Here is a 27,192-nt window from a genome sequence, read left to right as displayed (position 1 = left end):
GAACTCCGGATCAGTAGCCGAGCGCCCTAACCACTGAGCCACCGCGGCCGCGAACTTCATCGGGGTCCGTTTCGGTCCTGCTGAGATGTACTGCGCCCCTCTTGAACCCTTGGTGCCGCCTTTCTTGAAGCATCTTCTGTATGTCTTCTGCTCCTTTACGTTATGAAATGGTCTTTGATGAGATTGAACACCAGATATATTCTTTGCTTTTGTAAGTCTTCTTAAGTGCAGACAACGATAGTTTTTTTTTGTTGATAGAACTAGAAATTGGTTCTGATGTGCGAAATACCGTGCTCTTTTTTTGACCGCTCGCACCAGTACACGTGTTCTGGTCCTCGAACGCCACGTGCAGTGGTGAAATCGGGTAAAAGGTCGAAGGTCAAACCTAGTTTCTAGCTGCGACTGCGGTGGACACGTGGAACGGTAGCGAAAGCGTGGAGTGCGGACTGCGAGCACCTTCGAACGAACCTTCGAACTTTCGACCGTTTTCCTTTGCAATAAAGTGAGTTTTATAAATGAGAACTGTCTATTGCTTTCCATATAAACTAACGCTAGAAATTAAACTACATCAGTATCCGCCCGATTCGGCGAGCGATAATGAATGCTTATATAGTAAGTCAGTCGAGAGGCGTTAGGCAGCTGAATTGCATGTTTTATTACGTACGCAGGGATAAACAGTAGGGCGACTTCTTGAAAGAGCGAAGGAGTATGTTGAACCAGCAGGTGTACTTTGTAGAGTAGAGAAGGGTTGTCCTATTTCAAAGCTCCAGAAGGAATTGAAAACTTGACCGGTTTCCACGTTTCAACGCCATCTTCCAGCACACGTACCATCAATTCCTGGGGCCTGGAACAATTCCGCATCCATTAGTGCGTAGCGCACAAATGAATGAGTTAGTTTTCATGCAATTCTTTCATAAGGCAGAAATCTGTGACAACCTGATTATAAACTGCAAAAGAAACGGGATTATTTCTGAAGAATCATCACAAAGCTTGACAGATCTTCGGGGCAGGAAGGGGAGACATAAGTAAATTCGCAAGTAGTCGATATCCAGCCCCTAATTACGCAACTGTATAAAAAGCGACAGCAGCAAATCCACGACAGCCTAGGAGAGCCCTTTGATAGATGAATCATAGTCGACGGCAACGAATTTAATTCCGAATGCGGGTGTACCTTGCCCAGTAAGCTGTATAAGGCGTAGTTAGACACTTTCAGGTTCTAATTTGTCAATGAAACGCATCGACCGAGAAAACCCACGGCGACAATTGCGCTCTCGTGAATTGCTTGTGTGACGTGAATGACTATATACACCTAATTTTGGTGGCTTGTTTTGTCATTCCAGTGATGCGTAAGACCTTACTATAAGTGGATTCCTATGTGGAAAAAATTCGTTTATAAATTTTTAACGGTCTCATGCGAATATCACGTGGTGTAAAGTAATATCATATGCATATCTGCAAACGAGAAAACATAACACCAAAATTAGTTGTCTGTACGCCTTTAATATATTTTGCGTATGACATTGCTCAAGTTGGCTTGAGGTTTAGTGCGCTGGTTTACTAAACTGTCTGTACAGTTAGCTGAAACAAAGTAACCTGCTCGGTGGCAAGCAGACGGCCCTTATAACGAGTGCCAGACGAAAGTCACCTATATTTATATTTAAAAAAAGTATTCTCAGAATTGCGCCTTCAGTTTCCTTAGACGGGCGGGAATGTGCATGCGGCCATAATGAATATGCTTTTCGCTGGAAAAGCAACGTGCGCGGTATAGGGACCCTCAGATCCGGTTTCTTAAAGAAAATGGGCGATGAGTCGATCAAATTATACTTGTAGCGCTCCTTTATATCGCCACAGCAAATACCGATTGTCATCCAACTATTAAAGCAATTTTGTTCGGCACGAGTTCGTCAGCAAGCAACACAGCAAAATTAGAAATCGTGCGCGGGGCAAAAATGAAAAAAAAAAGAAATGCCCTGTTGAATTCCGTTTACTTAGACCAATACCGATAACGCTATCGATATTCCATAATTAATATCGAGAAGCACTAGCTAATTGCAACAAATGAACTAATGTCATGTTTTTAACAGCGAAACACCATACTTTTATACTGGTTCACTAAAGGGATTTCACGTTTCACCGTCTCTGTAAGGACACCATAGTATTTCAGACCAGAGAAGAAGAACCTCAGTACATGTTGCTGTACAGTTGCGAGTGGAAAAGATTAGCACTAGTGACGTGCCACAGTAGCGGCAAAAAGCAAGGCTCGGCGCCGCGGTTACGAACACGCCGATAACAACTGCGCCAGGTGTGTTCGTAAAGCACGGCGCCGCGCCAGCCGCGCAGTGAGATTTTCACCGCTCAGATGACGTCATTGTGCTAACATTTTTTACACGCGACTGTACAGTGTGTTGAAAACGCCTAAAATGCGACATGTTTACTAACCATCTCGAATCGCAGCTATTTAACCAAGCCAAAATACCAGGCTATTTATTCTGTCGATGAAAATGACCCTAAAACTACGCAAATGTTTTACAACAAACACCGCAAAACGTGCACCTCACCGCAGCGCCCATGTTCTATGCTAGTCCTAAGAACCTGACATGACTGGCTCCAATGAGTGCATAACTTTATTTTCCGCCGAAGTACTTTATTCCAGAGCTCCCGGCATGGACGTCATGGCCATCCCTGCGCTTTCAGCCGCTATAGCGTTTGCAGGCGGGCATAAAAGAACCCCCGTCCTGAGAGGAGTAAAAGTTTTACTCCTAAGTGAACACCAAAAATACTCCGTACGTGAGAGCATAGCAAATACTCCTGTATTGAGGAGTAAGTCAAACACCTTTTCGGGAGTGCGCTAGGCGATGAGCCATTAACTCCTTTCTGGGGTTTTTTTTTGTTTGCAGTATACTACCCCCCAGGTGTCCTTCGGGCAGTTTTACTTCGTGACCAGCTCCTGTATTACTAATAACCCTGCGTATTAAATGTACCACACATTGAAATGCATATGATGATGATGATGATACCCAGCTTTTAACCCTTACCTTCCTGCAACTTGCCTTATCTGCATTGAGACAGGCCAGGAAAACGTCGGAAACCGCGGAAGTTACCGGAAAACCTGATGAAAGAAATACATTGAATGATTAGAACAGTAGCATGACTCAAACAAGAATGATGATTAAGCAATCAGGGCAAATGGAAGCTGAGACTGCTTGCGTGCATACGTGTTCTCTGGGCAGTCCTTGTACCAGTGGCCGGGTGCGCCGCAGTGGAAGCAATGGCCTTGATTCCCCATGCCTGGATCACGTCGCAGACGGCTTGTAGACACCTGGGAAAAAAATTGACGATGTTTAACTCTTCTAAACCTATAGTTATACAGAGCAAAAGCTGCGTTCCGTTGCTTCCCAAGCCTATAGCTTCTCTTTTCCTTGCTTCAGCGGCTCGTCCAGCTCACGTCCACTGCAGTACACCTCGGCAAACTAGGAATGGATGATCGGGCTCGGTACGGCGCGCGCCTCATCGATGGCGAAACTGAAGGAGAAACCGATGGTCGAAATTATTCCGGAGCCCTCCACTACGGCACCTCATTCTTCCCTTTTTCTTTCACTCCCTCCTTTATCCCTTCCCTTACGGCGCGGTTCAGGTGTCCAATGATATATGAGACAGATACTGCGCCATTTCCTTCTCCCCTGTACCAGTTATTATTATTATTAAACCGACGAAGTAGCAACTGTTGCACCCTCTCCTGGTCATGTGGTATCACACGCCAAAGCCTGGTAGCGCGCGCATATGCGCCTCTGCTTGGCGAGTCACGTGGTTTGCTCGCGCTCCGGGGGGCCCAAAGGTCAAACGCGCATCAGGATTGACCTTGGGAGACATGTAGTAATAGAGCGTTCTCTACGCGGCGGAGGCGCGGATCACTCACCTTAACCGTTATTATGCGGTCCATGAACGTGGCGTAATTCAGACCGGAAATGGCGGCGGCTCCTTCGGCGACGGTGCTCATGTGCACGAAGGCGTGGTTCTTTATGATGTCACACTCCTCAACTTTGCCGTACTTGGAGAACAGGGTCACCAGCGAGGCCTTGTCGCAGCCCTGAGGCAGATTTCCGACGAACAGCTTCCGCTGGAGCAGAGAAGGGGAAAAAATGAAAAATTGGAAAATTGAAAAACTGAATAATAATAATAATAATAATAATAATAATAATAATAATAATAATAATAATAATAATAATAATAATAATAATAATAATAATAATAATAATAACCAATCTATTTTTCGGTGCCCAGGAACAACCCAAAGGTCTTGGTGCTGGTACACCATTCACAAGCACAAAATGTAAATTTACTTCACCAGAAAGGAAGATACTCAGGGGAGGTAATGCAGCAGTCAAGGCGATAGAAAAAAAAAGACATAAACTAGGCGTGACAGCAAGCATGAAGCAAAAAACCGAAAACAAGAAAACAGCGAGAGCAGCGGTAAATGAAAACAGCTAGAACAGGCAACAGACATATAAACAACTAATGAAACAATAAACAAAGAGAATGAACACAAGAACGACGGATAACAGCCAAGTACAGCTTATAGCAAAATACAATCAAGAATAAAGCCAATACTGATATGAACGAATAAGAAACCTCTGAAATACAAGCTAGAAATACAATCATACACAATAAGAAATGTAATTAGTGAACGCGTTACAGACAATCAGGCGTGAGCACACAGTATTAAAGAAATAATATTAATGAAAACAAGTAGACGTGATGAACAATTAAGGAGAAGAAACAACAACATAATACCGGTGCAAATGCATAAGTGTAGTAAAGACAAATTATTCCGGAGCCCTCCACTATGGCACCTCTTTCTTCCTTTATTCTCTTAGTCTCTCATTTATCCCTTCCCTTAAGACGCAGTTCAGGTGTCCACCGATATGTGAGACAGATACTGCGCCATTTCCTTTCTCCAAAAACCAATTATTATTATTATTATTATTATTATTATTATTATTATTATCGTTATAACATACATGAAAGTAACCAATAGTTACCCAAACCAAGGAGCATATGGGATTTTTTTTAATTTGCAGTGTCGATCGAAGGGAGATTATTAGCGTAATTATTTTAGCGCTTAAAGGTGATTGATTTGAAAGCAGAAGAAAAAAACAACATTCCGCCGGTGATGTCGGATTTTACCAGCGGCATATGGTTGTTTTTTCTTCTGCTTTCTAATCAACCACCTTTTTAAGCGATAAAGTAATTGCGGTATTAATTTAACATTGACCAACGCTACGAATTAAAAAAAATCCCCTATGATCTTTAGTTTCGGCGACTGTTGGCTTCCTTCCTGTTCCTCTGGAACTGAAAGAGGAGACGAGATGCTGGACTTTGCGATAGTAGAACATGAATGCCGAAGTAAAATAATGATAGGTTTTGGGGGAAAGGAAGTGGCGCAGTAGCTGTCTCATATATCGTTGGACACCTGAACCGCGCCGTAAGGGAAGGGATAAAGGAGGGAGTGAAAGAAAGGAAGAGAGGTGTCGTAGTGGAGGGCTCCGGAATAATTTCGACCACCTGGGGATCTTTAACGTGCACTGACATCGCACAGCACACGGGCGCCTTAGCGTTTTCCTCCATAAAAACGCAGCCGCCGCGGTCGGGTTCGAACCCGGGAACTCCGGATCAGTAGCCGAGCGCCCTAACCACTGAGCCACCGCGGCGGGTAGAATGCCGAAGCTGTCACCACAGTCGAGGACGCTATTGGTCTACTTGTCATTCCATGACAAGGAGACCAATGCATTGACCACTGAAGCGGCCGCCATCATCAACCATCGACTTTTAAAGTCCGCTATCGGAGAAGCGCTGTCATCATTGTAAACGACTGTCCAGCTTTTTAAATTATATAATATATTCTTTGTGCAGTTTTCCCCCACCCCTCATGTAATATCCCGCAAAAGATATTTGATGAATAATAAATAGTAAATAATAATTATGGTTTAATGGTGTCTAACGTCTCAAAGCGACCCAGGCTATGAGAGACGCCGTAGTGAAGGGCTCCGGAAATTTCGACCACCTAGTGTTCTTTAGCGTGCACTGACATCGCACAATATACGGGCCTCTACAATTTTGCCTCCATCAAAATTCGACCGCCGCGGCCGGGATCGAACCCGCGTCTTCCGGTTCAGCAGCCGAGCGCCATTTTAACACTGAGTCATCGCGGCGGCAAGAAAGAAGACTGCGAAACCGAGACAGCTAAATGGAGGCAAAAAAAAAAGAGGAGGGAGGCAAGGGTGAAAGGAATACTTGAGTGAGTACAGAGTCGGGAGGAGGGGGAGAAAACATTTATTACTGCACTGTACTGAATTGGGAATGGGAGGTGGGGGTGGTTGTTGCGCTGGGTGGCAGTCCCTATTCCGGGACGCCATTGGCCGCCGCCCTTGCCTGTGCTCTCTGGACCAGGGCCCGCTGGGCCTCCAGGTCCGAGCTGGACAGGGCCGCCTCCCAGCCCTGCCTATGTGCTATATGTGTATTGTACTGGCAGGCCCACACCATGTGGTATAGTTCAGTGTAGAAAATATGTAGTGAAGTGTAGAAAATATTCTACATGTCCTCGTAGACTGTTTGAAGTTATTCAACTTTAAAAAACGCAGAACAACGTTAGTTAAACGATACGTATTACTCTAAAAGGCCACAAAATGAAAACAGCCGGGGTAGGATCTTATTGCTGTCTGGCCGGTTATATTTACGTTAGTTTTTGTTAGAGCGCTTTTGCCGACGTGAAACCGTCATCGCTGTTCATGGTTACCAGCATCGCGACTACATAAAAACGGGCGTACGCAGTGATTTAAAAAATCTCGGAAAAAATTCCTACCGCGTTTCCGGTAGAACCGTTGCTGAATACAACGCTTTTGACACCAAGCTTTCCGTTGAATCGAAAAAAAAGTGAGTCCTTTAAATTCAGTCCTTTAAACCCCTTTGAAACACCGACGCTGGGGATAAGGTATTTACCAGTGGTTATAACGCGTCGAGCTATAGGAACAACGGCCTTTTTTTTCTTTTTTTCCCGGCGGCATTGCCTGCCACAATTACTGCTGTGATACGATGCCCAAAGTGCCAGAAGTGCTATCACACACTCTAAACATGAAAGGAGTAAAAAGGGAATATGCTGCCCTCTAGCGCACTCCCGTTTATAAAAGAGTGCCACCATATAACATACGGTGGTCCATATAGTCCCAGCTAGAGTCACTAAATAAAGACTTTATTTAGTGACTCTAGTCCCAGCATATACGTACGGTATGCATATAGGCGTATTCATGTTTAGAGTGCACCGAAACAAGAGAGAGAGAGAAAAACGTCTTTGCTGAGGCAACCTTAGGTGCTCGGGAGTCCTCTCCGGGAGTATTCCGGGAGTCCTCTGGACGCTGCTGCAGCTCAGTCTTCTCTTGCTGGTGCCGCAGGTCAGAGCCAGGCAGCGCGTCCTCCCACTGCTTAGACTTGGGGTTGTTTATTCGAATGATATTTCTTGTTCTTTTGGCTGGCCCACACCAAGTGATAAAGGTCTGCCTTCTCTCCGCAGTACATGCATTCTGGTTTGTTGATTCCGGATACAGCCTGTTGAGCTGTCGCACACTGAATCCGCCTGTAAGGACCTGAGTGCATTTTCTTCCTCTTCGGAAGCACAAACATTTTCATGCCGCTCGTCGAGTTGAGTTGAGTTGATGTGTTGAATGCTACAGGTGGGGTTAGCCTTGCTTTATCTGCCGGCAATTGCTCCACCGCAGTGTCCCTTCTATATTAACAATGCCGCATCTACCCCGGTATGCGCACAGTCTCTTATAATAGCACACATTCTCTCCCGCAGGCACCATCTATGCACAGAATCAATCCACGCAGTCCACATCACAGTCCACTCCAGAAGTCACCATCTATGCACATATTCAGTCACAGTAGAACATAGGCCATTGTAGTGCCACAATACATACACACATTCACTCACAATATAAAGTAAACCACTCCGGAAGACACCATCTACGCACACATTCAATCACAGTAGGCCATAGTCCGTTCCTGCTGTCACCATTTAGAAACAAGATCCGTGTCCTGCAGAAATGTTTAAAGAAGGCGTGCAGCCTCCCTTCTTCATGTCTGGTTTCCACTAGGGTAGACAATATCCTGCACTGTGCTGTGACGGGTTCCTGTCTTCTTGAAGGAAGCGAACATCACATGCCTTTCCGCGTTGTACTCTGGGCAGTACATAATATAATGTTCGATATTCCCGCACACACCACATAAAGAGCAGAGCGGAGACGATGCTAGTCGACGTCGAAGACAGACCGCCGCATATCGGTGTGTTCACACTGGCCGAACCGATTTCTCTGAAGATACGTCAAAGCGCGCGCAGAAACGCTAACCAGAGGCGAACTACTGTCACATATTTGGCTGGCTTTAAGATTACATAATCAGTATAGTATGTCCTGACTCATATAATTACAATAATGATGGGAACAATCACCAATAAAATTAGGTAACTAAAGATATGAATTAACGTTGCATTTGTAATCTACGGGGCCACACGCGTAGGTGTAGTCATGAAATGTAATTTGTTCGTGGATACATTGCGTGAATGGCGGTCATCAGCATGGACATGCGTATACATATATATATATATATATATATATATATATATATATATATATATATATATATATATATATATATATATATATATTATATATATATATATATATATATATATATATGTGTGTGTGTGTGTGTGTGTGTGTGTGTGTGTGTGTGTGTGTGTGTGTGTGTGTGTGTGTGTGTATAACTTGAACAAGCGTGAGCGCAAATATGCGCAAAGCATCATTACTGCATAAACTGATCAAGATTGCTCGGAGAAAGCTTAATAACTTGAGATGCAAAGGATGACATCTGTTGACCACATACGAATACGATACGAATACACTCACCATTGCGTTTTTTTCAGCAGCGCCTGAAAAAAAGGAAAAAAAACATTACTATCATAAGGACGCGTTGTTAGATTGTGGCTACTATAATGACGAAGCATTGAGTCTTGTTAGATGATCAAACCCCAACCCCATTGTAAGGGTGGTTAAACATAGGCGTCTCTTAGTTCTGGGGTTTTAATAGGGGGGAGGGGGGGGTGGATAAATACGTTTTCTTCGTTTAACAGCGGCTGACATCGTTCAAAGCCTTCCGGACCCCACACCGTGATCGCGCGCGCTACGGAGCGCATGCCGACCACGGCGGGACTTGCTCTGACGTATACAGTGAACTAGAATGCTGACGGAAGCGCACGGCAGCGGCGCGGCTGAAGCAAAACGCCTCGCTTCGCCGAAGGGGGCGCTGCCGCTCCTCTTACTAGCACCGCGCCCCTGCCGCCATGCTGGCCGGGCAGTAGGAAAGGCTCCCCAAGTGTTGAGCCCATGCGTTTTCGCGCTTTACTGCTGTGGTTCTACGTCCAAGTTCTGCATCTGTTGACCAGCTTCATTTACTTCTGTCGCACCTGAGTGCGTGGGAAAACCAGACTAATGGAATGAAAGGCTTTTATAAGCAACTGGACAGCTACAGGACTGCGTGTGACACTGTCTAGCGTGTTGTCACTGTTGAAGTAGCTGATAGAACGTGTAGGCTTCAGTTACCTGATGACAAGTAGAATGAGCCAGGATCCAGCCGGGCATCTTATCAGAATTGTGCGCCAGTCTTCGTTCTGGCTGCAATACCCATATCCAGCGCCTGAGCAGACGTTCGTAGTTATACTGGAATATGCCTTGCATTTAACAACCTTTCCGACTCAGTTTCTACGGAAACCTCGAGCTTGGCATCCTCATTGCCATTTTGTACGGAGATGCTGGCCCGCAAAGCTGTCCCAGTGGCACGCAGGAGCTTGATAATATTCTAGATGCAGGCAACATATAGATGCAGCAGAGGCAGTGCTTAATTCTCAAAATACCGTCATACCATTCCACTTGCACTTTAGCATCAAGTGGCAGGCGGCTAATATTCTATTGTGGAAGCTTGGGCGTGTTGGTGGTGGATCATTCGTAAAACAGCGCAAACAATTCGAGGGCGCAGGAAAAATACGCACGACAGTACACACAAGCGCTCATGTGTACGTCTCGTCTATGCGCCCTCGTATTGTTAGCGCTGTTTGATATTGTTAGCTGCACGGTTATGTAGAGAAAAAAAAAGACACCTTGAAGACAGGCAGTGAAATCTGCCTGAATTTCCTTCTAATGATCAAAGAAGCGGCAGCGAACTCAATCCAGCCGAGTTCACTCGCATGAACGGCAAGGTTGACCTTTCTGTATCCCTCTGCAGGGCTCCCTCTACAAATTGTAGCTGACCTGGAAAATACTTACACGACATGCTTTAGCCTCCTATACAGCTACATGCAGACAGTATTCTTGATATTGTACAGGTGGTTAAGGCAAAAACAGAGCTTAGATCTGGCTGTCCTGGCCACTGTGAAAATGTGGCAGCTGAGCTCACTCCTGTAGTGCCTATCACTGCTTTTTACATGACAAAACCACCTTACATTTTCAAACAACCGGATAGGAAAAGATTCTGAGTACCAGAAAATTGGTGCGCTTAAACCTGCAAAGCGCCTGTATGGGTGAAATTCCATTTAACATAATTTAGGTTACTCAAAGATTGCATGTGCCTGCCAGGAAGCCAATGTTTGCTATAATTTTTCTTCTGCAAATATTTGCACTTAAGCTGCAAGCCTTGCCTAAAATTGGGGTGAAACTATTTTTAATCGTGGGTAAAATTTTGTGAATGAAATGCGTTTCTGAGTCCGCTGAACCGCTTCAGGAAAAGTGGGAAAAGTTATTTCCGTACAAGCAGATCATAGAATGCCCGCAGAGATAAAATACTGAGTTTAGAAAAATCAGCTCAGTAAGAGATGCATCTAAAAACATTACATTCACCAGCACAACTATGAGAATTTTGCATTTCCCTTTGTCGGTAGCAGACGACATAGGACGACGCGATTTTTCATCATCGCCAAAATGCTCGAAGAGGCTCGGTGGGGGAAAAAAAAGGTGCCTAGGAGGTTACGTTGAAGTTAGCTGAAGCCAATGGCATGCAGGTTTCTTAACTAGGGGCGTATTATGCACTCAACCGTTACGACGATGAGGAGAAACATGCACAAACTCCTGAAGCAGCAGCGACGGCGCCGCTAGAAAAAGTTTCAGTGGCGCCATCTGGTGGCTTCTACGCCAAAGAGCACGCCCGCGTCCTCCCGTTCGTGCCACTAGGAAAGTATTCTAGTTCACTATACTCTGACGGAAACGAAGGAACGACACTGTGACTGACAAAAAGAAGGCATTTATTGCGACAGCAACAATAACACCAGCTATCAACAAAATACGCTAAGAAATCGGGGTCATCCGACGCACTATAGTAGGATACAACTTAAAAAAAAAAACAGCAGTTGTTAACACTGGGCCACGGTCTGCGGCGTACTGCATTACTCCGCTAGCAAGTCACAAAAGTAAACGAAATCATCATTTTAATGTTTGACTTTATTAAACAAGCCAGGTAAGAAAATTCTAGATCTTATAACAGTTTTGCTGTGATTAGCTTGTTGTTTAGGTGACAAGAGAAGTTTGAACAGCGGCCTATGTTTTTGTCGTGGAGGAATTCTGTGCATCGGTCCTAAATGTGGGCGGAGCTTCACTGCAGACTTAAGTTTGTATCCGACTATAGCACGATTACGGGCGAACGTTCGCCAAGTCTAGGGCAAGGAAGAAACTTCGACGCCGAGATGCGGGAGAACGTTCCACCCCACAAGGCCTCGCCCCGCTAGCGGAGAGCGGAGCGCCGCGTCTGAGCATCAGCACATGCCGAATTCCCAAGCAGAAGAGTGCCTCTCCGTGGCGCTCGTGGCGCGGCGACGCCAGGGCTTCCTCTTGTTAATTAAAGTAACTAACAAGAGAGGGTGCATCGCGGGAAAGCAAACCAAAGAGGACGACGCGGGGCAAAGTCCCCACATAGTATGTATCTCACATTATTCCTCGGTGCTCAAATCCATGCCATGGGTTTCTTTCATTCAGAGGCACATTTCAAGGCCTATCCCTCCATTCATATGAGAGAAGCTGTTGTGGTAAAAACAGCCCTTGCCCACATTTTTCTCACGAAGAAAAATCAAGGGAGGCACCACGAAACGAGTCTCGTTGCTGGCATCGAGGGAGGCATGCACATCACTGCAGCCTCTGAGATGCACTGCACCCATTTGTGAGAGTGCACGTGCAAAGAAAATGAATGAAAAAAAAATTGGAGGAGATACATAAGCTCCGCCTTAAGGGTATCACGCGATAGCCATAATCGGTTAATGCCCAAATATGTGGAATTGGTCATTCTCAACTTTACACTTCCATGGGAGCTTTTATACCACTCCTTTGGCACTGGCGCAGCGCTTAAGGGACGCGCCACTGCCCTGCGATGGCAAGGCTGCCACGGGCGGGTCCTGTGCGATCCAAGTTACTCTTCCGAGCAACCTCTCGCGATCAACCATTAATTCAACTGCCACCTCCAACGGTGGTTAGTTTGCTCGGAATGCGATGAGTTGGTTGTGATGATTCCACAAGGTCACGTGACCTAAGTTGCCCACCTTAGCTGCTCCTCCGGGGGTGGCTGTCTGGACCACCTTACGCCACCCTATTTATCGCCCACAACGCTGATAACGCCGACGCCGTATTTTCTGCGAAAAGGGGCCTTTAACGCTATCGTATTAAAACACAGGGACGCCCAATTCCGCTGTGTGTTGCCAATGCTACAGCACTCGAAGCTGCTGATGTCTTTGCCAGGAATGACTGCTGAGCTTGTGATACCTAGTTTGCTCTTCCCGTGCAAAACTTGACACCTGCCAAGGTTGGCAGGTGGAGGCTTCACGCCTCTCTCTTCCAAGCAATGGGCATTCCACGGTCCGGTGATGCCACTGACGACGTCATTTGCAGCCAGCCAATCATGGTTTTTCTAGACAACGCTATGCGGTCACCGCCGGCCCTTCGCTCCTGTGAGGCTTCAATGCCATCGCTTAAAATCCTGCTTAGTGACCCTTGAAGTATAGTGTGAACCCTTCAAAGCGCATTTGAGGCTTCATCTCTGAGCGCGTTTCCTCTGGCTCTTTCTAAATGCTCAGGTTACCCCGACCCTCCCACTAAGTCTACTGCTAACGCGTGCAGTTAATGCAGCTGTCATGTCGGTGCAGTCCTCGATAGCTCACCACTATGCTTACGTTTTTAATTCAACGCGCCTGTGTTGTGGGCGTCTTTCTTTGTCCTTTGTCCCGCTTTGCGTTATAGAGCGACAGAACTTATTTGGCAGCATTTCACATTCTACCCAGCTGGTCTTTCCCAGCCAGATCATTAAAGCTCAGAAATTTAGAAGTCATTTAAAGTGGACTGATTATTTTAGCTAGAATACGAAAAAAATAGAAAACTACAATTAAATAATTGTTTATAATTGCGTCCTTCAACAGTGTACTGTGCTACACAAACTTTACAGCGCGAAAGTATGGGCGCCACCATGAAGGAAGGAACGATTAGGAGAGGTCCTCGGTACCGGTGCTGCATGAAAAAAAGTGTGGCGGTAGTCACGTGTTACTGGGCTATAGCGGCATAGTCTGCTAGGCGGCGTTTTCGCTATAAAGTTTCTCTATACGATCTAGAGGGAAAGCTGACGCCGCCGTCTATGCGAGTTTCTTAGCGTTTCGTCCAACGCGGGAATGCTGGGAAGACGAGGTTTATTATTTGGCTTGGCTAGCGTTTAGCTGAAAACGTGGATTCTGCCTCTGAATTAGCAGCTGCACGCCTGTGTGCCGCGATGTTCTTATCTATGTGCAGAAGAAATTAATTTAATAGTGCACTTTTATATGGTTTACTGTTTATGGGGGTTAACGTCCCAAAGCGACTCAGGCTATGAGGGGCGCCGTAGTGAAGGGCTCTGGACAATTTCGATCGCTTGGGGTTTTTTAACGTGCACTGACATCGCACAGCACATGGGCCTCTAGAATTTCGCCTCCATCAAAATTCGACCTCCGCGGCCGGGTTCGAACCCGCGTCTTTCGAGCCAGCAGCCGAGCGCCATAACAACCGAGCCACCGCGGCGGCATATAGTGCACTTTTCGCTTCTTCAATAAATTTAACACAAGTGTTAGGCTGGTATAGAAACTGCACTTCTTCCAGGTTTGCCGCGAGAGCAGCTGTATTGTTATTGCTGAATCAACGTTTCAAGCCCAACAATGCTCAAGTCAGAATACGAAACCCTATCTTGCCGGCATTCCTGCGCCTCTTCATGGTGGATGAAATGGAGTGCCACCTCCTTTTCTTCGAGGTAATATTGGGAATATTGGAGTGGGCACTTAGGCTCCGCCTTAAGGGTATAGTGGCATAGCCTTAAAGGGTCAATGCCCATATACCTATATGCGGAATAGGTAATTGTTGACTTAACATTCATAGACCCTTGGGAGTCCTCACACCCCTCCTGGCGCAGTGGTGCAGCGGTTAAGCGATGCGTCACTGTCCTGCGATGGCAGGTGCTCCCAGCGGTGGGCCTTCTGTGGCCCACGTTGCTCTTCGCGAGCGATCAATCATTAATTTAACTGCCACCATCTAAGATGGCCTGTTTGCCTACTATCTGGTGGCCTGGTTGTGGTGACACCGCAAGGTCACTGACCTAGGCGGCCCACCTATCTCTTAGGTTGCTCTCTTGGGACCACCTCTTAGAGTCATGCTCGGAATTTTTCGCGCACAACGCCTACGCCGACAGCGGATTTTCTGGACAACGGTGCCTTTAACGCTACCGAGTTAACCGAATCTGCCCAATTCTTTCTGTGCGAGCGGGACATATTTTTCTCATTTCGTTTTTTTTAGTCCCAATACAATCTATATCTTCCGTAGGCGCCTTCATCGTGGTCACGTGATCATGTCGCCATTACGGGCCTTCTGGTTTCGGCGGCTGCCAGTGCGGACGCTGTTCCTCAGTGTGTAATCAACTGGTGGACAACATAAAAGGGTTATGCGAAGGCGTAGAGTGTGTGTTAATGCTATGCAAATACTTTATTCGTCTCCGTTTCAGTACGAGTGAGCCGACGAAGCGCGCCTGCTGTGAATTTTTGTAATTTTTTTCTTGTGCGTATGACCTTACGCAGTCCTGGGCACCTGCTGGCTGCGCTAGCACTGTGAAACCACTTCGCAAGGTGAACGTTGTGTGTGCTTGAGGGCGGCCTTCGATGTCTTGCACAAATTTTCCGCGCCACATTGCCTTCATGCGGCGAAGCCAACCTAACTAAAGTCTATAGCGGCCGTTCTCGCTTGTTTGCTTCGCTCGGTTCGCTGCCAGAGGGGTTGGGGCAGGCAACTGTATCTTAATTTTAATGAGCGATTATTCGATTTATAGTGTACTGATAACAGGATTAGGCGACTTATGATTGGCAGTCGTTAGTTGCAAAGAACCGTCCTCAGCGGTTTCGATCCGAGGCAGATTAGACCCATCAGCTTATAGCGAGCGGTGCGCTGCCAGCAAGCCTGCGGGCAGTACGTCGCTGCTAGAAGCGCCTCTCCGGTGTGAGTGCAATGTGCTTTTGCTTCTAGGCTACAGACACACCTATCTGCCGCTAGGTTTTATATCCAATTATTGATATATCGAACTATTTAGCGATCCCCTACGAATTCGACATATTGTGTTTAGACAGTACCATGTTTCATAACTCTCATTTTTTTTTTCTTTGGCAGTTGTATACTAGTAATACACTATATTCCCGAATAAGCATGCAAGAGCCTTCGCCACAGACTGGAGGTGTCCTAGGTCCAGGAGGCCGGGGGCCTATAGGCCGTTTTCCGCGCCCTGTCCGCCAGCATGAGCTGGTCCTCAGGGCAGTAGCTGGTTAGTCGGGCCTCGCGGGAATCATTTGCTATACCCGCGCGTTTCTTTTTAACACGCATCATCGGCATTGTGCACTAGAGCGCGGCCGCGCGTTCAGACCAGAGAAGAAGAAGATTTTCGCATGCGTTGCAAGCTCTGCGATTCTTTACGCAAGAACGACGCCTCGCTGCCCGAAGAGAACTCCGGCTACCATCCTCAGCGTGACTCATTGCCCTGTTATTTTTTTGTTGACGGCCACCGGGCATGGGTAAAAAGACGAAAGGAGAGAAGCCAGCCGTCGGCGACAAGAAAAGTGGTCGCCGCAAGCATCGCTCGACCAAGACCGATTCGGAGCCGGCTAACCCTAGCGCCGGCAAGAGCGAGAAGGAAGCGGACCCCACCAGCCCCCTATCCTCCACTACCGGTGTCGGGGCTGACGTCCCCAACGCCGGTGAGGAGACGGCAGCTTCGCCGGGGCAGCCCCAACAAACGCAGGCCACGACCACAGCAGCGACCGTCAGCGGGGAGGCTACGGCAAAAGCAAAGTATTCTGATAGTTCAGAGCCAGAACCACAAGGAGGCCAGCCCACGGGTGTCGCTGTGCCCGAGTGTGAACCGCGGATTGCGGAACAGCTAAACGTCGGGGCCACGTCGCCTCCGCTCGCCAGTCCGGGAAGCTCGGATGCACCGCCACCTCGGCCCTCCGGAGGAGGCGGCGGCTCGCCGGTCCCCGTGCAGAGCAGCGGACAGCAGCAGCAGAAGCCGCAAGCGCCCGGTGCCCACAGCGGCGTGGATCACGGGGCGGAGGGAAGAACCGTGGTCAAAACTTCCGCTTTAGACAGTCTCTCCCCGACCACAAGAGTGATTACAGAGGCTGCGACAATCGTGAGTCCGCTGCGCTTACCATGGGCTTGGGCTTTTACCTCCAAGACGCCATTGTAGCACAAAGACTGAAAAGCTGTTGCATGCCGAATGTTTGTTTGTCCGAAACGTAGAAAACGTCCTGCCTTACTAAAACGTTAAGGAGGGCTGTGTGCTGCCTCGCCGGCATCCTCACGGAGCACTATTCAGCTGTTACAGCTCATTATCACTGAAATGTGCATATATAAACTGGGGCGATTCTTCGCTTCGAAATGCTCTTTCCTGGTTCACTTAAACGAATCGCTTGATTTCTGGAACAGCAACGTTGCTGTTTCTCGGCCAATGTATTCACCTTTAGCTTAATTATGGAGCGCCTACGAGGATTCGACGAGCTAGTCTTTACGGTTCTGATCTGGAGTCTTCTTTTAAAAGTGTCCCACGCCCAATTGCTTCGTTTTTTTTTCCAAGGTTTAATGGTTCACTTCGGCGTCTGGCAAGGATCAGCGGTGAAGTTGAGCTTACTGTATAAACTTATTCAGAAGCACTTGAGCCAAATAGGCAAATAACATTTTGTTCATGTTCCCCGGCCGCACGAAGTTTCCATCTGCGCACTACAATGATGGGTTGTACCTCGTCATGCGCGAAGCATGCGTTTACGAATCACCCGCTTGGCGTCGCTTCTTCGAATTCAAATTCTAACCTGATGTGCTTATGTGCTAATCACGACAAAGATAGCGAAGCTGGTCATATTTCCAACCTAGTGTTATGACGCAAGCGAGATGCAGTGACGCTGCTGCGGGCCAGATGCGGTAGCGGGTCATGGTGCGGCCATAGAAATTCATGCAAGCAGGAGTTTTCAGATGAACTTTTCGCGTCCTTTATCAAGTCGTTTCAAGCTGTTCTAGTTTCAAGTCGTTCGATAACATATGAGAAATGAAGAAAAGCTTTGGCTGTCAAGCGATATACCCTGAGGTGTGCCCGTGTCTGAAGATGCAAGGGCAATTCTACTCATGTTCGTACACAGAGCAGCTCAACGCGGAGAAATGTGAAGCACACACTTAAACACTCACTCTCTTTGCCGTTGCTGTCTCTCTCTCACCTCAGCTACTGTTATGTGACTGGTAATGATTATGTTCTTGCTACTGGTATGGAATCGGCGCTCAGCCGTCACCCTAAAACACCCGTCTGGCTTATAAGGAGCAGTGAGGCAAAACTCGGTCTTGTGGCGGTTAATTGCATATCGGAACGCGCTCATGCTTCGCATCCCTTGTCCCGCGGTGGGCGGCATCGATTCTTAACCCGTGCAACCCTCGTTATAATTTAATGACCCTAAGGCAAATTACGTCACGTGTTACACCGGTTTAGCCCCTTAAAGCCCGCTTAACTTTGCAACTACAAAGTCCTGTTTACTTACATAGGCTAGGTAAGTTAACAGGACTTTGTAGTTACGTTAGTTCCTACAGAGGCTTCGCCTGAAAGTCACTGTCACTCACGGCGAAAACTCCCTGCGTTATTCAGCCAATATATGTTTCTTATACCTTGAGTAACTATTGGAGGTACCTCTCCTGAATATTTATACGCTTGCTTGCTGTAAGTGTACCCTAATTCGGTTATTCTACAACACTCCTTCGCTACTGCACAAAGATGCAATTTTAATTTTTGCTCGTGAAGAGAATATATTAACGCACACTTGGCCTTGGCGGATAGTTTCCACGAAAGGAGGCCATGTTAATTTCGCGCATAGCCCGCCGGGGACTGCCAGAACGAAAATACTTCTAGGCTTACCACCCTCACTTAAGGCAAAGGGTGACATCGATAGGTGCTCCAGGTCACCGTTGCTCACAGTATCAAAGCATCCACACAAAGACCAACGCGGCCAAAACGAACATAGTGTCATTGGCCGCCAACAGGTTATCACGATATTAAATCCCAAGGGCGACGTCTCTGCTTGATCATGGCACTGGCGAAACACCCCATAGTGCCCATGCGTTAAAATGCAGTGTCTGATTCGATCAAAACACGGAGGCTAGTTGACTGTCGCGATACCTGTGGGCAGTAAAATACATTGTGTATAGGATAAACTCCGACATGGTTGATAGCCGTTGTGATACCAGGCAGTAAATTAAAAGGTAAAAGAAGCAATATATTTCAGCGCTTGATATATTAAAATTTATAGCATAGCGCGATCCGCGTTCCGCTGTTAGGTACATTTAGCATAGCGCGTACTACTACCCTTACCGCTTACCGCGCCCTCCCTCCCTTCCTCCCTCCCTTACCAAACGCTAATTTTTTTTTTACACATAGCGGGGTGTGCAATTAGTACTTTTCCGAAACCGAATCGAATCAGAATAGGCTATAGCTTTGGTACCGAATCGAATACGAATCGAATATTTCTGCGGTTATTCGCTACTTGTACGAACAGTGCGCAGGAAAGGAACATTCCAGCTTAATAGCGAAGCGCTAGTGGTGGCGGTTTAAGCCTTGGAATTAAAACTGTACACTAGTACCCCTGTCACACGGGCATTTTCGATCCTTATTGAACTCGATCTGCATCGGGATTTTCGAGCACGCTCGAAACATCCGGTGCTACACGGACATTTTCATTGCGCATTGAGAAGTTTCTCTCATGTGTGTTAGGTGGCGCCAACAGCCATAACATGGTGATGTCCGGCAACACAGTGCAGTCGGGGGCAGCGGCAGCCAAATCCGTAGCCAAATCGGTACATCTGCGCATCTGCATCAAGTTTCTTAGGTGTCTTCGACTGGTCGCTTTATATCGCTCTAGAGCGCTCTGAGAGGCGACCGCACATTCGGCTGGTCGAAACCGGCCGCTCTAACTACATTCGGCTGGTTCTTTCTGAGCGCTCGCCTCCAGCTCAGAGCGCTCTGACGCGCTCCGAGAAAAAAGTCGGGGCGGCTCCGAGATGTGTTCACGTGACAGAGCCACTTCCGCCATTTCGCGAAAGCGGTGCGAGGCCTCGGCGTCCCCTGCGTGTAGGCAGAAGCAAGTGTATGGTTTTGAAGCAGCAGTAGCGCCCTTGCTGTGTTGTGTTGTGTTGTGCGGGTGCCGCGCTGTGTGAGGCAAAATGTCCAAGAAACGCCGGATAAGCATACGCTAGGAACGCGGTCTGTGTTGCTGTCGCACGACAACAGTGATTCTAGCAGCAGCTCAGACGAGGACGACAGTGCTATCCACAAGGCGATGTTCGAAAAATGAGCGTCCCGTGGGACGGAAAGTCGGAGTAGCGATCGATACAGGCTAAGCGGCGACCGCGATGCAAACTATGTGCGACCACGTGCGGCTACTGTTGACATCAGCAGCTGTTCCGCGTAGTGGTTCCGGAAGTAACGTCCCCCTTCTGCCTCCTGCGCTTCCGCTCTAAAATCTCGCTGACCATTCGGCTTGACTAGTCTCGCTGTACGCACAGAGCGAGGGTGGCTCCCACTCTGCCAGAACCTAACCGGATCGCGGGAGCGACCAGTCGAAGACACCATAATCTTGGGGCGCACCTCTGCTGCTGTGCGATGGAACCTGAGGGTTCGCATCGCCTCCACGATTTCTGCATAGACTGCGGCGTTTCTCTCCTGGCGCCGCAAATCATCTAGATGGTTTTGCCAGCAGTCGATGAGAGCGGCTGTCTCGCGCTCGCTCTACAGTTTGCGCGCAGACTAGCAGGAGGACGCCATCTTTGTTTACACTGACGGCGAAGTTTGGAGCGTGGTGTAGAGATTATTTTCAAATATGTTTGCATATAAGCAGGCATAGTACCATGAATATGTTCTGTCTTGCATTTTAATCAATTAAAACAACAATAATTGTGGTTTTGTTTTGTTAACTTGTGTTTATTTTTATAGCTTCATGAGAGCGAGAGTGTTCTCGGCTGTGCTTGGAACCTCAAGCACTTTTGAGGAATCGGCATCGAGCCAAGCAGGATCGAGCTCGATTGCGCTTGAAAGTGGCCGTGTTACAACCGTCGATCTGCATTGAGTTCGATGAGCATTGACTCGATGAGGATCGAAAGTGCCCGTGTGACAGGGGTATAACTCTGTGGCAGTAGTGTCATACGCATAGGAAAATCACCTTTTACTACACTTTAATGACCGCGAACAATTTAGAGCCAAATATCAGTTGCTGAGAGAGACGGGAGTTTGCGCTGGGGTCTTTGATACCTGGCAGGAAGGCACGGTTTCCTTAACCTTGCTGAACTCTGTCGCGCCGCCCAATCTTGAATCCATGTGTATGAGTACTATGAACGCAACACGTCGCGGCGTTGAACCATCGTTCCCACACTGAGAGATGGCGCCAGCATGCTTTGCGGTGTCGGGTTTGGCACCAGTGGAAACGGTCTTGTAAACCCTCGTCGGAAGCTAAAATGGCCGACCTATTGGCAGTCAATTCACTGCGAATAATTTTGATCATGCACTATTGATTCGTTCAGCGAATCGAATAAAATGATAGCTCGATTCGCTGTTAGAGAATTTCGAATATTCGCACACCCCTCAATATACTGACGTCGTCTCGCGAGCCCGTAGTGGATATTTAGTGTCACGTCTTTTAACATTTGTAGCTTTAACTTTTTATTCATAACACCGTACTTCAGCGTCTTCACCGACGCTAGTGTTATCGCATGATTGCTCGTTTTATACGAATATTAGCACAGACATACGAATATTAGTAGAAATGTTAGATTCGTTAACGATTGGGTTCTTTCGCAGCTGGAGTCAGCTGTAGTCTATAAATGACGCTGCATAACAACCCCCCCCCCCCTCCCCCCCGCGTCACCACTGCTCGCTATTGCGTAATCTATGTTGTACTGCGAGTAGCATAAGCACGACCTGCAATAACGCTGGGCTCTCCTTTCTCGCAACGGTAACCTCAGTGTACCGCAACTTCCAGGTCTCGAAAAGTTTTGCGGAGCCAGGACTTGTAGGCAGCGACCTTTCAGCTTTTTTCTTTTGTTAACACTAGCAGTTCACAATGTAAACTGAGCTTTAACGACATTTCGACTCTTCAAGTTAAAAAAAAAAACCTTAATTTTGCATTCTTTCTCTGTCTTGGTTTTCTTTTGGCAGTATTTCATGACGTGCGTCCAAGTGAACGTTCTTGCTATCTCTCCATTCCAGCTCAGGTCCCCTGTGACGAAACTATTTACGGCCGAACACGGCGCATGGAGAAAGAAAGTGGTTGTGGCCTTGGTAGCTCTTGTGGTCGCCATTGGTACCATCGCACTCATGGCTCTGGCGGCAGAAGTTCAGTTCGGCAGGAAGCGCAAGGCATACTGCGACTCGGAGGACTGCTTGTCCCACGTCGACATGCTCACTACCAACCTGGACGGGAACATCGACCCGTGCGAAGATTTCTCAGCGTATGTCTGCTCGGCGTGGACGCGATCGGCCGAGTACAGAGAGCACGTGAAAGGGCCCATAGATGCCATGCTGTACGCTCGATTCCTCCGCTTCAGCACAATGCTCGCCGAAGGAGCGAAGAAACTTCCAGTAGGCGACAAAGCGCTTGCCATGTACGAATCCTGCATGAGCTCCGACACCACGGAAGTGACGAACCTGGACAACTTCCGACGTCTTATGAAGGCAATCGGGCTCAGCTGGCCGGAACAGCCCACAGCCAACGTCAGCGCCCTGGGTACTCTGCTTGTGATGGCGTACAAGTGGCAGATGCCATTGTGGATGTCGGTCACAGTACCAGTCACGAGAGACACGGCGAAATGGCGGCTCCAGATCAAACCAGGGCATTACATAACTGTGCTGCGAAACCAGTACGAAAACGTCAGGAGCGGTGGCGGGTACACAGAATACTGGCACGGGTACTACAATGCATTTCGCACCAACTCCACGCAACAATTAGACGAACCTTCGATCGAAGCCGTTGCCGACGACGAAGGTGCTATACTAGAAAACCTTAAAAGCTCTGTCGTGTCACTGAAAAAAATTCCCGCCGTGATCCCATTCGCCTCTATTGGCAACTACTCAGCTCCTCTCTCTTCTGACGCGTGGCTGCAACAGTTGAACCTGCACCTGGAATTAACACCACCAGTTCTTGCGGACCACCAAGTCATCGCGAGCGACATCAGATTTCTCACTACAGTGGGAGCCCTGTTTGCGAACTACAGCAGTCAGAGGCTTCTCAGCCAGTTGTCTTGGTCTTTCGTCCAGCTGTACGCGCCCATATCGAGTCCCAAACTTCACGTGGTGCGCTTTGGCGATCGCTGGAAAGCAGACCTGTACAGGCCCGTCTTTTGCGCCGTCCATGTCGAATCGACATTCAAATTGCTCGCCTTCACACTCGATTATGTGTCACGCCTAACGCGACAAGACGAGCTTGTCGTGAACATGGGTTATAGCAGCCTCATTTCGGAACTGCTTATTATGCTCAACAACAGCCCATGGCTGGATTTGGAGAGCCGGAAGCTGGCAACAAGCAAGGTGCAATCCGTACAGGCCATTATCTGGCCTTCACCTCACTGGTTCGACAATGATGACCTCGAGGAGCTGTACAGTGACTATCCATCCAAGGAAGAAACGTTTGGAGACTACTGGATAAATGCCCGCTTCGCAATGGCGAAACACAACAGGACGGACGAGTTCCATGCCATACAGGGACTGCCAATGAACGTTCCACCAGCTGACTTTGAGTACGACTACGTTCTTAACAACATTGAGGTACCCATCGCCATAGTAAACAAGCCTTTGTACTACAAGAGAGGAACGTGGGCCATGTTCTACGGTGGGCTTGGATTCCAGATGGCTTTAGAAATACTCAATGCACTGGACAAGGAGGGACTTCACTGGAACAGCGACGGAGAGCCCGTCACATCCATAGTGTCCGAGGGCTCGATGAAAACCTTCGAATCTAAGGACAGTTGCCTGAAAGGCGAGGGCATTGAGAGCATATTTCCGGAAATTCCAGCCTTGGAGGTCGCCCACTCTGCCATGATGCGTGCCATTAAATCCGACAAGAGAGCTCTTACAGTCGAAGGCTTGTCAGAAGAAAGAGTATTCTTCATGACTATATGCTATATGATGTGCTCATCAACGACAGCCTATGATTTGTACCACACTTGTGACAAGGTTGTCCGTAACTCACTGGCTTTCCGAAAGGCCTTTGGATGCAGCAATGGTACAAAAATGAACCCGACGAAAAAATGCGCTTTCTTTACTTGATGTATCCTGCGGACGAAGGCGTTGCATGGGCCGTACTAGCATCGTGGGCATTGTGCAGTGCGTAGGAAACGAGAACCCATTCTCATTGCAGTTACTGTCTTTATTTAATGACTGTCATAACGCTGCGCGGTTTGCTTACCCTTAAATCGCTGTAACAATTATCACGTATCTTCGCTATTTGTTTTTGTTTGTGATAGTTTGCGACTTTGATGACTCTGGGTTTGCACATACCTGGAGTCGTGAGTGACGTTGGTGGTAGGCCGCGTACCGCTTGTCCGACATTTTTTCAAGCGGTCGTTTAGCTGCAGTTGGTGGAATTTTTCCTGCGGTCCAGATAGTGATGTCAGTGACGCCCTGGTTATTTATCTTTGCTGTGGTTATGACGAGTGAGATTTCTGCGAAAGTATGCCTTTAATGAACCCCGAGTGACTGACTGCATCACTTCTGTTCTTGTGTGCTCTTTCTGTAAACTACCCAAACTCTTGGTAATGAAAGATTCGCTGCACTATAGCGGCCTCTGAACCTTCAGTTCTCGCAGCTGCCAGAACTTTAATTCACTTTTATCTGTGGGTATATAATAGGGTATATGGGGAAGCTCCCGAGAGCAGTAGTCGTCTTTGGCAGCGTCAGGCTATTTGCTAACTGCAGTGCAGCCAACGATTATTCTTGGTGAGGCTTTCTCCCGTTAACAAGGAAACTATTCTGTTGCATAAGTGACGAGCGCCTAAAAGCCATGGTGTGTCCTCTACTGATGTATTATAGTATAACTGTATCGACAGTGTGTTTTTACTTATAGGTTTGCAAGACTTCTAGAGGAGGTCTCCGCACAATGTGTAATACTGTAGGCAGAGTAATGGAGCGTATCGTCTGTTACCTAACGTAAAATAGGCTAGGCAAATGCATTATGTTGCACTCAAAAAGGTGTTTTTGAACAGCTGTTTTTCCTTTTAACATTTGCATGCGGTCATTACCCTCTGGTCGTCAGACAGAGAGTTACCTGCCTGGGCCATAAATATTGGAAGAACAGCGCATGCGGCTTAGAAGCGCCGCACCAGGTGTGTTATGTAAGAGCAGTGAGCAGAACACTTAATCTTATATACTCAACTCTTAATTTTGTAGATTCGCAAGCACTCGCTTTGCATGTTTGCCATTTATTATTGATGTTGTTCTATTGCTGATATTGATATCATCACCTGTTTGACTGATAGAGCTTGTAGGCAGGAACGACGCCTCATGTCGGCGAATGCGGTGCCTTGAACTTCACGGAGGAGCAAGGGTTGTACTGCAAGTCTACGCGAGCGGCCGCGCCCTGACAATGACCGTCGGAAACGATGCGTATTGTTTTTGCGCAGAGTTGAAGAGGCGGAAAAGAAAGCGGACAGCAAATAGTCTGCACGCGTAACAGAAGTGACGGCTACGGCTATAGGCAGACGACTTCTTCTCGCGTTCCTCGGCACGGCGCTACTGAACGGCATCCCATCCGCGTAAACAGCATCCTAGGCGAGTCCAACCTCTTCCTGGTTTCGTGTACTTGAGTGAGCCGTACTTGAATGGGAATAAGCGGAGAAATTTCGGCAGAAATTCCAGCGAGAAACGGTACGGCGTCTGTGCAGGAGCCTTGTAACGAAAAGAAAGCAGGGGAGACGCAAATAGAACTAGCAAGCCGCGCGTACTAAGCGAACAAAGGATGTGTACCGAGCGACTCGGTCTCTCAGCAAGTTCGCGCAGGCAAAAATATTGCTGAATCGCAGGCATATGAAACACTTGTGCCGTCAAGGATCGATAATTTCCAATCCTACTTACAAACTTGAATTGTGCCGCCCACGCGACCCAGAGGTTTCATCTTTATCGAGCCTTTGCTCTCCGAGTCGGTAAAAGTATGCAAACTTACCGCCACGTAGAATGCTTTAATTCATGTAATAACGCCTTAACTCATAGTTGTGATCTTTACTAGTTCGCAATTGCGCCATCGACTAGCAGTTATCATTCAATGATTATTCTACACCTTACTTGCTAAAATATTTTTACCTTGTTTCACCACTGGAAGTTGGAGCTAATATAATCGGAAATGCACACCTCTACCACTGAACGAGTTTGCGAACGCGAAAAAAAAAGATACGTTGACGAAGTTTGTTTATTAGTGCACGCCCCGCTTGTAGGTTACTCCTGCGATAGCCATATTTAACTGCAGTATGTTGTTTATAACTCGATAATGCGGAAAACGCTTCGGCGTTCCAGCGCTTCTCTCGTATATGTGTTGTATAAAGAAAATAAAATGGTTGTCTACTAGCATAAGTATCAGACATCTTTTAATGTTTCCTAGGTAAAACATCAGCACCGTTTGGCAGCCGAAGCATGGTCTACATTATTTCATCCGCAGATATGCAAACAAAAAATTTCACACTCGACCTTCGATCTGACCCATACCTACGCATATCTGAGTAATTACTATACGTTCCCTTGCGTTGTAGTGTATGCTGCAAAACTTGGCAGTTGTAAAGTCCAGGTGCAGGCACGTTCAGCACGATGTCCTGCCATGCTCCAACGCGAGGACCCCTTCTCTGCACACTCCCCTGCGTACGTAAAGGGCAGTTTGCACGCCACCAACCAGGTCTAATCCAAGCTAACCAAATCTACGCTAAGCGCGGTGGGTGGTAGCCCTTCGCCAGTCTTGTGCTTTGCAACGGATACGGGCCAACTTGTATTTATCGTCAGTCTCCCTTCAAACTCTCGCTTGCAGCCAGACGCTACGAAAGCCTCAAAGAAAACACATTACGTACTTATCGACTCGCAGAACAGCAGAACAGGACATCGTTTTGCGCACGTACTGATTACAATACAGTTACGTACAAGACGCTCTGTTCCCCACTTGTATGATGAACTTACGGTGAGAGGGGACGGGTGACTGAGGCGCTGCGCGTTGCACCGGCCACGAGGGTTGGCAAAGCTACGATCGACGAAACGCAGAAAGCCGTTGCGGGAATGCGGCCGGGCTTCGCAAGCGATCTTTGTCATCCAACATCCTCTACTCGCCTCCTGTCATCCTTTCCCTCTTCGCGCCAACGCGTTAGGAACGCCCGCGCTCCCAGTCTGTGTACGACGCCACCAGATCGCGCCACAGGTCGCATCGGAAATGTATAGTATATGCTACTGCGCATGCGTGGTAGGGAGGTGGCTGTACGTGCGACATCTGTTGGGGGAAAAAAGAAAAAGGAAGACTACGACCTTGGTACGTGTACTTCCTAAAGGGGCGAAAAAGTAAAAAAAAATGAA

The 27,192-nt window shown here is 47.6% G+C and overlaps 2 protein-coding genes across 4 annotated transcripts; one reads left to right on the top strand and one right to left on the bottom strand.

Annotated features, from left to right (window-relative positions):
- Positions 1 to 644: 644 nt before the first annotated feature.
- On the bottom strand, positions 645 to 26,945 carry LOC144097197 (RNA-binding protein 4.1-like). Of its 3 annotated transcripts, none has more exons than XM_077629949.1 (6): positions 26,806 to 26,945; positions 8,958 to 8,980; positions 3,917 to 4,117; positions 3,216 to 3,319; positions 3,051 to 3,109; positions 645 to 844 (listed from the first exon to the last, which is right to left on the bottom strand). In XM_077629949.1, exons 2-5 carry the CDS (start codon positions 8,958 to 8,960, stop codon positions 3,052 to 3,054), a joined length of 366 nt encoding a protein of 121 aa, XP_077486075.1. In that variant the 5' UTR covers positions 8,961 to 8,980; positions 26,806 to 26,945; the 3' UTR covers positions 645 to 844; position 3,051. The 3 variants fall into 3 exon arrangements, with proteins under 3 accessions (XP_077486075.1, XP_077486074.1, XP_077486076.1); XM_077629950.1 differs by having other exon boundaries at positions 768 to 844; positions 3,036 to 3,109; XM_077629948.1 differs by lacking the exon at positions 3,051 to 3,109.
- Positions 16,144 to 23,919, top strand: LOC144097775 (endothelin-converting enzyme 1-like). Its single transcript, XM_077630409.1, has 2 exons — positions 16,144 to 16,764; positions 21,865 to 23,919. The coding sequence occupies exons 1-2, from the start codon at positions 16,144 to 16,146 to the stop codon at positions 23,917 to 23,919; spliced, it is 2,676 nt and encodes an 891-aa protein (XP_077486535.1).
- Positions 26,946 to 27,192: the final 247 nt, after the last annotated feature.

Source organism: Amblyomma americanum, chromosome 7 (genome assembly GCF_052857255.1).
Source record: "Amblyomma americanum isolate KBUSLIRL-KWMA chromosome 7, ASM5285725v1, whole genome shotgun sequence".
Lineage (NCBI taxonomy): Eukaryota > Metazoa > Arthropoda > Arachnida > Ixodida > Ixodidae > Amblyomma > Amblyomma americanum.
The sequence above is the reverse complement of the archived record's forward strand: the minus strand, read 5'-3'. Positions and strand labels throughout refer to the sequence as shown.